Raw genomic sequence first — 16,653 nt, 5'->3', positions numbered from 1 at the left:
AACATTTGTATTAGGTGCTATCCCAATTAGCTCCACACTTGTTTCCCATTCTCTACAGGTACCTCACACCTGATTTTCTTTAAACACTGAAAGAAAAAAATCTAATGCCTAAGTCTATATGAATTTGTTTTCATTGTTCCTATTAATTCTTGCCTCTAGAGTCTAGTTCCCATATGTGCTTTTATTTTTATTGTGTTTTAGATATTATATTTGAAAAGTCATTTGAGGCCTACGATGAAGTTACTTTTCTTTGGAGAGGATTTACATTTTTATTCCTCTAAGTACCTGGAAACATCACCAGTGTGGGATCACCTTAAAAGCAAGTTAAATGCTTAAGATTCTTTGTGTGATGTAGGCAATTCTAAACTTGGCTATGATTTTACATAATTTATACTCATCCAAAGGCTGAAACCCTTTGGGGGTGTCTCAGCTTATTGTGGGAAAGTTCTGTGAGATTCGTGATTCCTGTTAGATTCACCACCTTGTGTAAGCCTTGATCTTTGCTATCTGTCCTCCGTACTCCATAAGGTTGTCATAACAGGACCCTATGTTCACTTCTCGTTATACTTTTAAACTGAACATCCCTTCCTGTCTTAAAATCTCCTTTTTGTTTAAGGTAGCTTTTGTATTTTAATCAGCTTTGGTTTTCAGCAGGAACATTGGTCTAAATATCCTAGCATGTAATTTCCAGAAACAGGAAATTTCCCACAGTTGCCATCTCTCTTCCCACATGGCCAAATCCTACATTTTGTCTTGGTATTCTCTGCACTTAAGAACATACTACTTGTGACATGGAATCCATAAATGCTGACGAAAAATATGCTAATTCTGTCAGAGCAATTAACCATCTTTATCAATTTTTACTTTTAGCTGCTCAATGATATAGGTGTCTTGTATTAGTTATCTAATATAAGTTGCTGCAAATTACAAATCACTAGAAAACTTAGCAGTTTAAAATAGCAGATGTTTGTTATTTTACACAGTTTCTGAGATTCAGGAATCTGAGAGTGGTTTAGTTGAGTGGTTCCCATAAAAGACTGCAAACTGTTGGCTGGAGCTACAATTTGAAGGCTTGACTGGGGTTGGAGGATCCACTTCCACGCCTATGGCTATTGTCAGGAGACATCAGTTCCTGCCTCTCCATGAGGCTGTCCATGCCTGCAACTGGCTTCCTCAAGAGTGAGTGATCCAACAGAAAGAGAGCAAGAGAGGTAGGGGAGAGAGGGAAAAAAAGAAGAGAGCGGGGAGAAATGCACCAAAGATAGAAGCCATAGTCTTTTATAACATAATCTTAGAAATGACATCCCATCCCTTCTGACACGTTCTATTGCTCATAAAGATCTACAATGGTACACTGTGGGAGGGGACTACACAAGGGTGTGAATGCCAGGAGGTAGGGATCATTGTGAGCTATCTTGGAAGCTGTCAAGCACCTTATTTCACCCAAAGAAAGAGAAAAAAATCTTTATTATATTTAGAGATACATAATAAAGCACTTGTATTGGACCTATTTCTTCATTTGTAAAAAGCATGAAAATATGTTTGTAATTTTATCCATGCAAATGCAGAAAATGTTTCCCAACAGGTGTTAATATTAAATTGTGTATCATTCCAAGCTAAATCCAAAATACAGAATATAAAGATTTAAAATTACTAATAATCTGATGTAAAAAAATACCAATGTGTCAATTAAGTGGTAAAAGATAAATTTAGATGGTGTCTGCAGGCTTAGTGTCTGGTAGGAAAAACATAAAGGTTTTAAATACAACTCAAATAAAAAATAACCTTGCAAGTTTCAGTAATAAAAATTTTGTCACGAGGAAAATAGTTCTCCTACTGAAACATATGGTCATAATTCCAATAATGGATTTTCTTCTTGCCTTTCTGCAATAAAATGCTTTTATCAATCATTGAGTAAAAGTGTTTGAGAAGCAATGAAACCTAAGATTCTAAATATAAACCATAATTCAACGTAATAAAGGAGTAATTGACAATGTGTTCTTCAGTGTAAACAGCATGCTACATTTGTATAAAAAATGGAGGAAAAAATATACATCTTTGTATTTGCTGCTACTGCACCTAAACCTTGGGAAGATACACAAGAAATTAATTAAAATTATTACTTGTTGAGACTGGGGAGTGGGAAGAACAAGGTACATGCACACAAGGTAGGAGATAAAACTGACATTGATAAGTTTTTAATATTTTTTTCTGATATTTGAATAATGTATATATATTACATATATGAATCTTTTTTTCTTAAATCACAAATAAAAAAATTAAAACCTAGGATGGTTTGGAGGTTTCTTATTTCAAGATATTTTCTTTTAAAATTTAAGTCAGGTTATCAAAGTTGTTATGCCTGCTATTAAAAGAAAGTTCTGTTATATACTTATAACACAGTATCTAAGCCCAGGCTGTTATAAACTTAGGCAATTGAGGCACCAGTCAGGCTACTACTTTTATAAATTATAAGGTAAGATATTCATACAACACAGAAGGCTTTAAATTGCCTTAAAATGGAAAGTTCTGTCTTTTTACATAATACCTATTTTTCAGATTTTCAGCTCTTGCCTCGACAAGTTGAATGCCCATTCTCTAACAGGTTCTCAGGCTGCCTTCTCATTATTGGTAAGGCTGGGTTGTTTCTCAACCACCTAGTCACGATCCATATCTTGATTATAGCAATGACTTTTACTTTGTTAGATCTGCTTCATACATTCAGCTCCAAGAGGAGAACTATCTTATTCATCTTTCAACCTGTGAAGGTTAATAAAGTGCTCTGCATATAGCAAGTATATAGACATGAAGTTTGGTGGATGACTGCATAAAACAATGGCCTAGATTTTACTTCATTATTTCAAAATTTAGAGAAATAGAGTATTAAACAACGTAAGACTGAGAACAGATACTGCAGACTGAGTACAAAGAACCTTTAACAATTTTAAATTTTAAATTAATGCCAATGTGAAGAAAATTACCAAATAAGTAACAAATACATTCAGAAACATACATCTACAAAGAATACTTCAAAATGTACCTCCAAAGGCACATAATTCCAATTTTTATTAAATATATAGATTTTTTGAAAAAATCCAAAGGTATCCCATCACTGGAAGAGCCCTCCATTTGGTTATTCTAAGCAAGCTTCAATATTCATAGATTGTGCAATTACTTATATTGCAAAATAAACATTCTATATAAAGAAAACATAAATTGAGTTTGATATATAATTATTTTTACCTTATACCATTTCAATAAATTTCACAAGTTATTGTGCTGCCATTTAATATTTGCAACATTTTACATATTTATGAAGTAGCTACTTCCAGAAGACTGATATTCTCTTCCATACTGTGTCTCTGCCTAATACTACAGAAGTGATTCAGTAGGAACCATATGACCAATCTGATTAAAATTCTTAGTCTCTCAGAGCCTGAGACCTCACTCAGTTCCTGAGTTATAACGCTGACTTAGTCTTCAAGTTGAGATGCTTCCTAAATATTTTTCTTAAAACAGGGCTATTTAATGTGGTTTCTTTTTCTTGAGATATACAAGTGTTTTTGATACAAAAACGTATGTATTCCACATAAAACATCAAAATAATGATTATATTTTATATAATTTAAATGACAGAACTAAAATATGCCCATTATTTCTTTTTAATGCAACATACTTTCTTATTTTGTTGTTTGAAGTAAATAGGAAACCTCTGTAACAGTTTTAAATGCATAGAATTTAACTTATGTTAATATTCTGTTATAAAAAATAACGACCATATAAAGAATTTAAAATATGCAAAACTAATCAGTTCATTAAAATTTATATTTAATACATTGGTGTTAATGAAAATATGTAGACTTGCCAAGAAACGTCTAAGGTTTAAAGGAGAAGTGAAAAAAAAAAAAAAAACCTGTTTCAGGCTTCATTTATTGCTACATAATAATGACTACTTCAAGGGTCATCTGGCCTGTCGTCATTCACTCTTAGAAGTGGTAAATACAGTGGTATACTTTGGAAAGAAAGGAGGAAAAATAATGCACTGCAATACAAAAATATTACCTATTTATAAATTATTAAAGATTTATAAAACACATACTGAATCACGTTCTTGCTATAAAAACAATATACTTAAATATAGAAGCACAAAATCCTGAAGCACCCACAATTATTTTAAGAATACCCATTTAATCAAGAAAAAAACATATATAATATATATATATTATATATATATAATATATATAGTTTGAGAAGACAAAAGGCAAAATTCTGATTTTAATTCAAACAATCAAGAGTTTATCTAGTCATGGAGGTAGGTCTCCACTCCAATTATACAAATAAGTTATCTGCCTTGTTTAAAGAATTATCATTATCATATTAAGTCTAAGATCTAGAAACTGGTCTGTGCCATTGAAATACATTTTTAAGACTTTAGAAACCAGTAATCTAACTGGCATATACCGAAAACAGATATTACCATTACAAGGTTACATCTGAAAAGAGCCTTCATTAAAATCCATTTTGGCATAAAGAGGTATACCTAAGCACAGATACTTTGGCATAGCATTTAAATAACACCGTAAATGCTACAAATTTCTTAAAGAGAGAAGAAATCCTTGTCTGATTAGTAGTTGTATTAAGTGAAAAGTTTCAAAAACTGGATCTCTTAAATTTTTAGAGATTGAAATTGTGCTAATGATTTAAAAAGGTCATTCCTGCCTAAAAAGCAAAGCTTATGTGTTTCAAACGTCAAACATATTTACTTTTAGTGTTTGTGGCATTTCAGGTTTAGTGCTGGAATTAGTTTTAACAAATCAGTTTGCAATATATAATATGACTCACTAAAATCTTTTCACTAAAAAAGATTTTCTATAATGAAAAATACTAATTCTATTTCTAATGGTAAACTAGTAGAGTTGGAGGTGCCCCCGTGGATCACAGGAATTAGAGCACTATCAAGATCATTTAGATAATGCTGAGGAAGAAGTTGGCCTTCAGATCCTGCCTGAAATTCAACCTGGAAAAAAAAAAACCTTGATAAGTCATCTCTGGATAGTGAGCAATCTTGCTTAGCTCAGCAGATAAATGTAAACTAAAAGTATCATTCAGTTTAAGCATGTTAGACAGTACTTTTTATATTCTCTTATATTTATTTTATCCATCTACTACATAAATTATAATCGTCCCTCCCACAGGTAGCATAACAATAAAAAAACTGCCACTAATTCATACTTTAGGTTTCTTCTCAATGAACATGTAAACACACTGGAGGACTAAAGTTTTAAATGATTACTAATATGACTTAAATTAAAATCCCATGGTATTAAAAAAAAGTAATTCACTTAAAATATTTTGAATTTGTTGCAGTAATATTTAATATCTGAATTTAATGTTGTTGGTGAACATTATATTTTAATACACCTGACTAAAAAACATTAACAGTGCTTACTCAAATAATTATCAGATGCTTCCTTGAGAAAGAAACTTTTAAAAGTGAGATGAAAATACAAGTTCTTTCCCATAAGAACTATGAGTACAACACATCCTGGCTGAAGAAATGCAAACCAGCACATGAACTCATTCTTGTTTCGATAAACCATTCTAATGAAGAACCTGCTTTGAAATCTATTATACTGGATGTTGGAAACAGAAATGTACATTAAATTAATACTGGAGGACCATTTTTTCACCTATCAAATTGGCAAAGTTCAAAAGTTTGATTACATACTGCTTTGATAAGGAAGTGAGGGAAAAGAATACTCTCACAAATTGTGGTAGAAATAGAAATTGTATAATCTCTACTTGAGACAATATTGTAATACCTATTGAGTTCATACTTGGACCTGACAATTCTACTTCTAGGAATGTTTCTTATAGCCTCACACTTGCGCAAAAGTAAAATATTGTGGATAATCTAAATGTCAATCAGTACATACCAAACATGCATAAGAACTAGTTAAATTACAGTACATTAATATAACAAACTACTACTATGCAACTGTTAAGAAGCATATGTAGTAACATGAAATATCTGTAAGGTATATTAAGTTAAAGAAGCAAGGTAAATAAAAAAGAGTGTAAAGGGAACAAAAAGGATACACATACTGTGTTTCCCCCAAAATAAGACCTAGCTGGACATCAATTCTAATGTGTCTTTTGGAGCAAAAACTAATACAAGATCTGGTCTTATTTTACTATAAGACTGGGGATGTGATGTGATGTGGTGTGGTGTGGTGTGATGTGACGTGACGTGATGTGAATACTGAGTCTTATTTTACTATAACATATAAGACGGGTATAATATAATACTGGGTCTTATATTAATTTTTGCTACAAAACACGCGTTAGAGCTGATTGTCCGGCTAGGTCTTATTTCCAGGGAAACAGGGTACTTATTTGCTTGCACATGCATAAAATCACAAAGCATACATAAAATGGGTAACATATGATTGCCTGACCAGGAAGAAGAATGAGAGGGAGTATGGAGGTGGACTAAAGGGTTTGGAGATAAGGGTAGAAAGCAGATCTTTCCAAGTCTATTACTTTATAAAACTCTGTTGGGTACCATTTACATTGGAGCCTGAAGTTAAGGGGCCAATTACATAAACTACAGTGTGAATGCTGCTCTCTGGAAATGTTCAGTGAAGTGGTCCTGTTACATACACTTTCAGACCTCTGTAGTTTTAAATCATGTGAATATAGAATCTATTCAAAATAATAAATTTAAAAACCGACTCATTAAGCAGGATTATTGTGGAGCAAAGCTCAGCACACTATAGCTTGGGGGCTGGTAGCCCACCACTTTTGTAAAAAAAAAAAAAAGTTTCATTGGAACACAGCCCAGCTTGTTAGTTTACATACTGCCTATGGTTGCTTTTGCACTGTAATGTCAGAGTTGAGTAGCTGTGAAAGAAATCACACAGCCCACAATGCCTAAAATATTTACTCTCTAGCTTTTTACAAAAAGTAGTCTGCTGACCCCTGTGGAGAGTAAAGGAGATAAAGTACATGAAGTGTGTGTACACACTGATGATCTACAAATTTTAGTTGTCTTTGTCCCAAAATAAAAGGTTAAAGAAAAAACTTTTGATTATTTTAACATAAGATACATTCATTTCAAAAATACATCACAAAAACATGCCTCACCATATCAGTGTCAATGGAAACTCTGAGGCCAATTTTATTCATCCCATTACTCTTTAGAGTTTTCAAGTGAGGGCTCAGTGCAGCACTACAAGCCATAGCTATTTCTTTTGCAAACTGATAATGAGTTGCTGAAATAGATAAATCCTGGTCCTTTAGAAAGTAGAACACCTGAAAGGTATTTAATTAGGAAACAAATCATGATTAGAAGTACATTTAAAAATGCAGTAATTGCTACTTTCAATTCAACTTTATTATTAAAATTCCAATGTTAGTTGCATGAAATTCACTAGTTAAGAGCATTATATATATATTTTTTATTTTAATACACACACATACTCACCCTGATTTATACTATAGGTATAGATCTTAAAACCAAAGGTTACAGAATTTGGGAATGCCTTTGCTATTTCTGCCTAAAGTTAACCTGTAGCAATGAAAGTCTTGTTAACAGTTTAGAGAAGAGTACTAATGAGCCCACCCTATAAGTTCACCATCTTATAACGACATCTTAATAAAGTTAAGATCAAACAAAGAAATATTTTATCATTTCCATACCCCCTATAGTTTCTATCTTGTACATGCAGAAAATCACAGAAAATACATACGCAATGAGTAACACTGATTGCCTGACCCAGGAGGTAGAGTGAGTGGGGTGGGAGGAGTATGAAAGTGGACTAAAGCTTTGGAGTCTAGTTTCATGTCCCTTTCTTAAAAACAATGTAATAATTCAAACATGCAAAAATAACTTTAATATGTAAATGCTGATTATAAATTGATATCAATAAAATATTTTAATTTTTGTAAATTAAGAGAAAATGAAAATAATATGGTCAGATAACATATGTATTACTGTATAAACAAAGATGGCAATGCTACCAGAACTTAACTGGGGAGCTGGCAGGCATCATACAATAGTCTGAAATAATCTTATGGAATTCCAAATCAGGTGTTATAAAAGGCAAGTCTGGGGTAGAAATATGTGTGTCCCAAGGTGTGATGTAAAAAGTTTAACAAGCTGCACTTAAACATTCAGAGGTTGAGTACTGAAAAATCTCCCAGTTAAAAAAACAAAAACCATATCGAAACACAGCATATAAAGGGAAGGAACCTTCTTTCTCAGTTACCTCAGTACACTTTACAATCTTGTCATCAATTTCAAAATCGGCTTCCAGTTTTATTTTTTCACTTGGAAATCCTTGTAATGATATTCCATCCACAGAACTAATAACACTACAGAATAAAACATAATACAACAGAATTATTACTAATAAAGTGCTTCTTATGAAATGAATTATTAGATTTGAGCAAATGGAATAAGGAGAAAAATTATGAAAGTTATAAATTTATAGCAGCAGTAAGATACCTCAACTATACACAAAATAATTAAAACTGTAGTTTATATTCATTTACCAAGATTTCTTGATTGTGTAGCAAATTATATTTACATTTTCGTATACCCAATTCAGACTTGAGGTTTAAAATACACAAGTCTCTGAACTGAAAAGCTGTCTCATGAATTTCAAAAACTCTATTTTAGAATCCTTCAGCATTAGCCCTCTTCTTCCTCTTTTTGCTCCAGACCCCTTAGCCATTCTCAAAAAAAAAAGGTAACTGAAAAGAGGAATTGCAGTAATATTCTGTAAGGCCTCTAATGTGTATAGTATTAAATTCAGTTGTTTGTATTTACAGTGAATCAATATAATACAAAATACCCATCCAAACTGAATCATATACTTACTTGACAAAAATAAGTACCATATAGCAGAAAAAGTGTCTTGTTTTTGTCAGCTCTGGCATCAAGCCCACACTGCTACACAATGGACATTTTGTCATTGGTCCCCTCCCAACTGACCACCCTTCAATCCTGGCCAAGAAAACACACGAGGCTCGTCATGTTTAAACAAACAGGCTGCATTCGTTAACTGGAATATATGCATTTAAATTCATGGTATAATTCTGTTTATTCATAAAATATTTCATTTCATTAACAGGATGTTTTTACCCTTCTCCCTTCCATCAAATCAATTGCATTTTAGTAAGAAATTATTCCTACCCTTTGTTCCCTTTTTCTTCAGAATCTACCCAGCAGATATCCACATATTCTCTCAGGTCTACAGCATCAACTTTCCCACATGTAATTTTAAAGTCTTTTTGTTCTCGGAGAGCCAGCCGCAAGCCATCCATGGTCTCTGGAGTTATTTGTACCATCAAGCCATCTAAAAATGAGAGTTATGTTTCACATTTATTTTACTAAATACCAATTTATATGTCCAAGCCATAAAATTTGTATCAAAGTATGTTCTGTGCAAGATATGTTTTAAGTGATCTTATTTTTTTTCTATTAGGAGAGAAGAAAACTATTTCACAAAGTTAAAGATTTTTTTTTTAATGGTAAAACGGGTAATTTTTTTTAATGGTAAAATGGGTAATTTTTTTAATGGTAAAAAAATGTTAACAATTAAAAATAATAATAAATGATTAAAAAAATTTTCCACTTCTGGCTATGATACCAAACTAGCTCTTTCACCACAACGAGCCATAAAACTAGACACAATGTATGAGGCTACTGTTTCAGGTAGTGGACAATAGAAAGTACAATACTATGATCCCTAGAGGAAAACTCAACAAGTCAGCCCACAATTGCCCTGGCTCTCCGCTTGGGGACAGTTTCTACAGTTTCTCCATGGTGATCCATGAAGCCTGCAATGACCCAACTGGGTTAAGAAGCCAGAAATAACAGTCTGAGGAAGCCTGGAATCTGGGGTCAAGATACTGAAGAGAGAGGCACCAGAGGACTGTGCGGAAGAGACCCTTTACATTCTTGGGCTAGACCTGGGGCAAGGGGCCGGATGTTGAGTTTGATTAGCAATGGCCAGTGATTTAATCTATCATGCCTACATATTGAGATCCCCTAAACATCGGGATATGGAGAGCTTCCACGTTGGCAAACACGTCAAGGTGCTTAGAGGGATAATGTGATGGGAGGGTGATATGTCTGGAGAGGGCATGGAATCTCCATGACCATCTCTCCATATGCATCTCTTCCATTTGGTCGTTCCTCAGTTTTATCCTTTACAAATGCTTTATACTAAACCAGTAAACATAAGTAAAGTATTTTCTGAGTTCTGTGAGCCATTCTAGCAAATTATTGAACCTGAGGAGGAAGGAGTGGATCCTCTGATTTAGAGGCAGTGAGTCAGAAGCCCAAGAGACCCCAGACTTCTAACTGGCATTTGAAGTGGGGGTGGACAGTCCTGTGGGACTGAGCCTTTAACTTATGGGGTCTGTGCTAACTCTGAGTAGTTAATGTCAAAAGTGAATCAAATTGTTGGACACCTACTTGGTGTCAGAAAACTGACTGATGTGAGGACAAAAACCCACATATTTGGTGTCAGAGGTGGTGTGAGTAAAATCCTCTCATTAAGAGTATTAAATCACTCATGCTGAATCAGTTCCTTTTCAAATGCAGAAAAATGTTACTATTCCCTTCCTTATACATGCATATAAATAAGTTCCAGATAAATTAAGTGTTAAAGGCAAAACTTGAAATCTTTAGGGACAAAACAGGAAAACACCTTTTTAACTATAGGATAAAAAAGATTTCTTAAAAAACATTAACCATAAAAGATTAATAAACTATACTGTATTAAAATGAAGAACTACTGTGTTTCCCTGAAAATAAGACCTAGCTAGACAATCAGCTCTAATACATCTTTGGGAGCAAAAATTAATGTAAGACCCGGTATTATATTTTATTATATTATATTTTATTATTATTATATTATATGATACCTGGTCTTATATTATAGTAAAATAAGACCCGGTCTTGTATTATAGTAAAATAAGACCGGGTATTATATTAATGTTTGCTCCAAAAGACGCATTAGAGCTGATTGTCCGGCTACGTCTTATTTTCGGGGAAACACAGTGGTAAAAAGACACTACAAAATGGTAGAGGAAATATACAACGTATAAAAAAACTATGTAACTATAAATCAGTTATAAAAAGATAAAACATGATAGAAAAATAGGCAAAGGATGTGAACAGCCATTTCACAGATAAAACATATGTCCAGTGCATATGTCACAAGATGCTCTACTTATTAGGGGTATGCTAATTACGATCATGTTCAGAGATAACTACCAGAATGACAAACATTAAATAGTCTGATAAAACTACACTTGGAAAATATGTAGATCAATGTGTAATCTTATATATGCTGATGCAAACAATTTAGCAGTATCTTTTAAAAGTGAACATTTACTAATCTACTGGCCAAGAAATCCACTACTGGAAATATACTGTAGAGAAACTCTTAGACATGTGCCCAGTGTCAACACACATACCGACAAGAATGTCACTAGCCATTGTTCCTAACAACAAAAAAGAACCAACCCAGATGTTCATGATCAAAAGATAATTGTCATATATTCACAAAATATTGAATAGCATTGAAAATGAATAAGCTATGATTGCCGGCAACAACATGCGTAAACTTTAGAGACATCATGTTATGTGAAAATAGTTAAGTTCCGTAAGACCATGTGAAGAATGATATCATTTTTACAAATCTTCCAAATAAGCATAAACAAACAATATATTGTTTAGGCATATATTTATTGAGAGTAAAAAGAAAATTAACATGTTGCGTACGGCGGGGTTTAAATCCCTCGTGAAGACTCTCGTGATCCATACGCAACGTGTTAAGCAAGAGAATGATAAGTACATTTTCTATTTTCTTAGTGAAAGGAAGAAAAAGGCATTAAGTAGACCCAAATATTGGTGATGTTCTCATTCTTGGGCCTGGTAATGATTTCAGAGAAGTTTGTGGTACCCCACCTTATAACTTATATATATTCTTTTATATAAGTATCAAATACAGTTTCAAAAAGAAATGGAAAACATCTTTACATTAAAACAATCTTAAAGATGAAACTGATACCTTCAACGATGCTGGACTTAGCAAGAAATCCTGAAGATGTTTTTAGAGCTCCATTGAATACCACAAAACTTGCACCTGTCACTGATTAAAAAACCACAAAAGTTATGTTTTAACCTGCTCTATTTTATGTTATAGGATATATTTTAAATGCATAATGTGGAGCATGGCACATTTTAAGTACTTGATAAATGCCATGTCCATACCACTTATAATAGAAAGCTAATAAAAAAACAAAGATAAAATATTACGTAAAGGTAATTTAATATTTGTATCTAACAACTGATGGACTATTGAGCTATTTAAAATCTTGTGTCTGTGTCAGGGAGGGTGTGAGAAATTGAACATCGCTACTGGTGAGAGCATAAATCAGAACAATCTCTGGGAGGACGACTTGATAATTACCTGTTAAAATTACAAATATACTTATCCTTTGATGCACCAATTGCATTTTTAGGAATTAATGGCATGTATACAAAGTTATTCACAGTACAGTTTTATAAATAGCCAAGGACTGGTAACAGCTACATCCATCAATAGGAACAATTAAATGATGTACATATATAAAGTGGAAAATTATGTGGAATGCAAATATTCTTTGTATACTAACATTGAATAATGTCCAAAGTATGTTAATAAAAGAAAAAGTAAGGTGCAGAATGGAACAAACGTTATGATTTGTTTAAAACAGTAGAAGAAAGGCTCTGTGTGTGTGTGTGTGTGTGTGTGTGTGTGTGTGTGTGTTTGCTTAAATATATATATATAAGGAAAAATGTCTCAGCAAGGATATACAAGAAACTGATAAAACTGGTTTGGTTGCCTGTGCTGAAGTAAGAGGTTAGCCTGAGGGAGGAAAGGCGATTTTGCGCTATAAATATTTGTATTTTTTGAACTTATACCATATAAATATATACCAATTCAACAAATAAATATTAAATAGTTGTTAAATTTTAATGACAAAAAATTATCAATGACATGTTAAATGAAAAAAATCACAGAAGCGTAAATATCCAGTATAAAATCATCTATTTAATATATATTAACATAAAAAGGAAATATAGTAAAAATGTCAACAATGGCCATATCTTGGCATTTCTTTTTCTTTTTCTACTTTTTAAAACATATTTTCCAACCTTACTACAAATGAGCATACATTCCTTTTACAATAAGAAGAAAACATTTTATTAGTTGCCAAAATGTCAGTCTACTTTATTTAAATAAGTTATTTTATAATACTGTATTAATTTTATGGAATAGTTACTGCCACTTAACTTTCGATTTTATAGGCCCTCTACTGTAAGGGTTTGGTAATCACAGCAGTCACTGAGGCCATTTAGCCAGAACTGAGAGTAATGTCATTCAAATATGCTACCCCCTTTACCACCTTTAACATTTTTATAGTCACAGTTTTATAAATCATCCTACATTCTTATCTACCCTGTGCTCCCCTAATTAAGAGGATTGGAGCCAAGAGCAAGCAAAGGTGAAAAAAAACCTCATTCTAGAAAGAAATAACTGAAAAAATAAGACTCCCACCATACGGGATATACTAAGCCTGAAGATATCTAAATACAGTGTTCCAAGTCTTTAAACCTAATATAGCCCAAGAGAAAAAAACAAATTAGAAGCAATTTAAAAATGTTTATATAGCTGAAATTTTAAGGCATACTGTTCTATCACCATCAATTCAGCAAATAAGTAAAACATATATATTTCCCTTTTGAAAGGAATTCTATTTACTGAGGTGGTTTAATGGATTAACACCAGGAGCCAACACTCACCTTTTCTAGGATGGCCAGTGGCACTGTTGGCCTGTGTTTGATAAACTCCGTCATTCTGTACACAAACTAGATGAGAATCTGCTTCTGTACTAAAACTAGCTCCAATACTAATGACATGCTCATTAGAAGAACTTATTACTTTCATTACCTGGAAAATAACAATACACATTTAGAAACACTTTTAACATTTTATGCCTTCATCAGTTACAATAATTCAGAGTCATATTTCTGACCAGCTTCATAATTATCAAGCTTTGGTCTGGACAACTCCCTAACAATGTGATAGAAACAAATGTATTAAGTAAAATAACCTCAATTAATAGATAAAACAGTTAAGGAAAAAAGAAACAAATCTAAAATTTCAAATATACTTCACCATTATACAAAGGGTGCCAAAAAAATGTATACATATTTAAGAAAGGAAAACTGTATTAAAATATTAATACTTAACATATACCAATAACAAAAGATGAATACAAGTGACATTTCACTTCTGCAATTACAAGAGGTGCTCAAAGTGGTTACCATCAGCGTCCAGACACTTCTGATTACGGCGAACTGCTACTTGAGCCATGTTGACCAAAGTGTCTACTTGTAAACATTTTTTTGGCACCCCTGGTATATTAGATAGTCTGATTCAAAACAAATTTAATTTGACAAACTTCTAAAGAAATTAATGTTCAATAACTATCTTCAAAATTTGAATAAAACTATTATACTCACATCACTGTATTTTTTCCGAGGTATTTTTATGCAGCTTTTCCCCATTTCCATATGAATCAACAGCTGATCTATGTTATGCAAGGTATACTGGTAATTTCGAAGGTCCTACATAAAATAATGACATTTCCATAAACCTTAAACTACTATCCATGCATATTGATCCATTCATTAAATCCATTTTTAAGAGTACCCATCATTTTAAGACTTGTGATACCTAACTGCCAAAATGCCATCCAGAAAGCAGTACCAACTTAAAAAAACCAATGAACCCTTCCAGCCACTCCACAATAATAAAGAATATTCTCAGGAAGAACGTTATAGTATTTGGGGTGATCTCTTTCTAGTTATAGATCGTCCAAAATAGAATAGGTCTTCAAACTGAATATTATAAATAAAAGCAAGTCCACTGAAATACTTTTCTCTGGTAATAGGTAAACACAAAATTATAGAAATTACAGGTGGAAGGGAACCTGCGACATCATCTAATCCAATCCTTCCTATTACAAACAAGAAAACTGAGGCTACAATTTGGTCACAATCACCAAACTTAGTGACTTTACTAACACATTTTTCTAAAGCACCAAAAGCTTCAACATTCGTGTAAATCTCACATTACCTAAATTTGTAAGCACTACCGCAGAATGAATTGAAAGGCAGTTAGAATCATACACATAAATTAGGAGATGTGTTCTATTATAAAAAGCAGTTCATTAAAAACAGAGCCCGTTTATGTTAAGTGAATTAGGATTTATTACAAATAAACTTTCATTACACCAAATATACCAAATTAAAATAGGAAAATATAAGTGTGTAAAATTTAATAAATACGTTTTTTAAGTAACAATATAAGAACACTGAATGAAGTAGTTCAATTACTCACAACAAGTAAGTTCATGATAGTGTGTCCTATTTCTCCGAAGAGAGGTTTTCGGCCTCTGATACTTGTTAGAGGAGCAGGGTATGCTATACGTAAGAAAGGAAAACTGGTTACTGTCCAAAACACGCCCCAAAGTCTTGAATTTATTACCATTAATTCTCATTTTTCAAACATTATGGATGAATACCACCTAATCATTACTTTGGGGAAAGTGAGCAAATGCCATGAACCCACACTGTGTATCTACTAGATGCTACACTGAACTGGGAACTTTACATACATTATCTTACTGAAACCCTATTAAGAACCTGATGAGGCAAGTATGTCTATCCCTACTTTATAAACTGGAAAGTAGAGACACAGAGATGAATAAACTTGCTTATGGCAACTAAGTTACTAGCTGGTGAAACAGATTTGAAATTAGGCTTGCCTGATTCCAAAGCATTTAGTCTTTTCTTTATGTTTCCAAAGTTACAACAGTTGGGAAATTACAATAATTGGCTAGACCCCCATAAAGTTCTGACAAAGTAAAATATGAAGAATTAAAGATTCTTAAGGCATGTATAATTCTGTTCAATTGTGCTAATTTATGGATGATTAGTAAACTTTCACAGTCCTTGAAAATAACTGGAGCAAAATAAAAGGAGCACGTAGAGTCAGAGAAATCAATGCCTAGAAGAAGAAGGGACATGGAGTCTGTCACCTAACTACTCTTTCTCTTTAGGGCACTACAAATATTGTGCACTAAAAAGAAAAAGCTACGTTGCTGGCAATGCAGCAGGGCCTCTGGAAGAAAGGGAAGGTGAAAAAAGGCAGGTAAGATTATTTCTGTGATGATAAAAAGCAGATACACTTTTAACCTTTAGCTTAGGTCATAAGCACACAAGCCTCTCTAATACTTGTTATATAAATATACAAATATACTTCCTTAAAATTCTAAGAAAACCATCTGACATTATTCTAAAAAGGTTAAGTCAGAGTGACTCACATCTTTGCTGTAGCAAAGATACTTTGTAGTTTTAAAAAGGATAACTAAGTTATTTGGAGGACAGAGGGTGTAGACTGGAAAAAAAAAAGACAGTAGTAAAAGACATTAAAATGATAAATGATATGATTAAGGTAAATGCTGACTTTTTACTTCATCTTTTATGAATGAGGGAGCATCCTTGTAACTTGATAGAGGTAA

General features: G+C 32.8%; 1 protein-coding gene across 4 annotated transcripts in view; it reads right to left on the bottom strand.

The window, feature by feature from the left end:
* Positions 1-1,448: 1,448 nt before the first annotated feature.
* Positions 1,449-16,653, bottom strand: part of ZFYVE16 (zinc finger FYVE-type containing 16) — a 119,276-nt gene continuing 104,071 nt past the window's right edge. For all 4 annotated transcript variants that reach the window (XM_019728201.3, XM_019728202.3, XM_019728199.3 and 1 more), the window contains 8 exons: positions 15,471-15,553; positions 14,591-14,695; positions 13,868-14,015; positions 12,090-12,170; positions 9,200-9,362; positions 8,271-8,376; positions 7,147-7,314; positions 1,449-5,017 (listed from right to left, as the gene is read on the bottom strand). In XM_019728201.3, coding sequence (XP_019583760.3) covers positions 4,856-5,017; positions 7,147-7,314; positions 8,271-8,376; positions 9,200-9,362; positions 12,090-12,170; positions 13,868-14,015; positions 14,591-14,695; positions 15,471-15,553 — 1,016 coding nt within the window. In that variant the 3' untranslated portion in view covers positions 1,449-4,855. The remainder of the gene's footprint in view (positions 5,018-7,146; positions 7,315-8,270; positions 8,377-9,199; positions 9,363-12,089; positions 12,171-13,867; positions 14,016-14,590; positions 14,696-15,470; positions 15,554-16,653) is intronic.

Source organism: Rhinolophus sinicus, chromosome 3, assembly GCF_057876585.1.
Source record: "Rhinolophus sinicus isolate RSI-liver-muscle chromosome 3, RSI-T2T, whole genome shotgun sequence".
NCBI lineage: Eukaryota > Metazoa > Chordata > Mammalia > Chiroptera > Rhinolophidae > Rhinolophus > Rhinolophus sinicus.
Note: the sequence above shows the minus strand (reverse complement) of the source record. Positions and strands in the feature narration are given on the sequence as shown.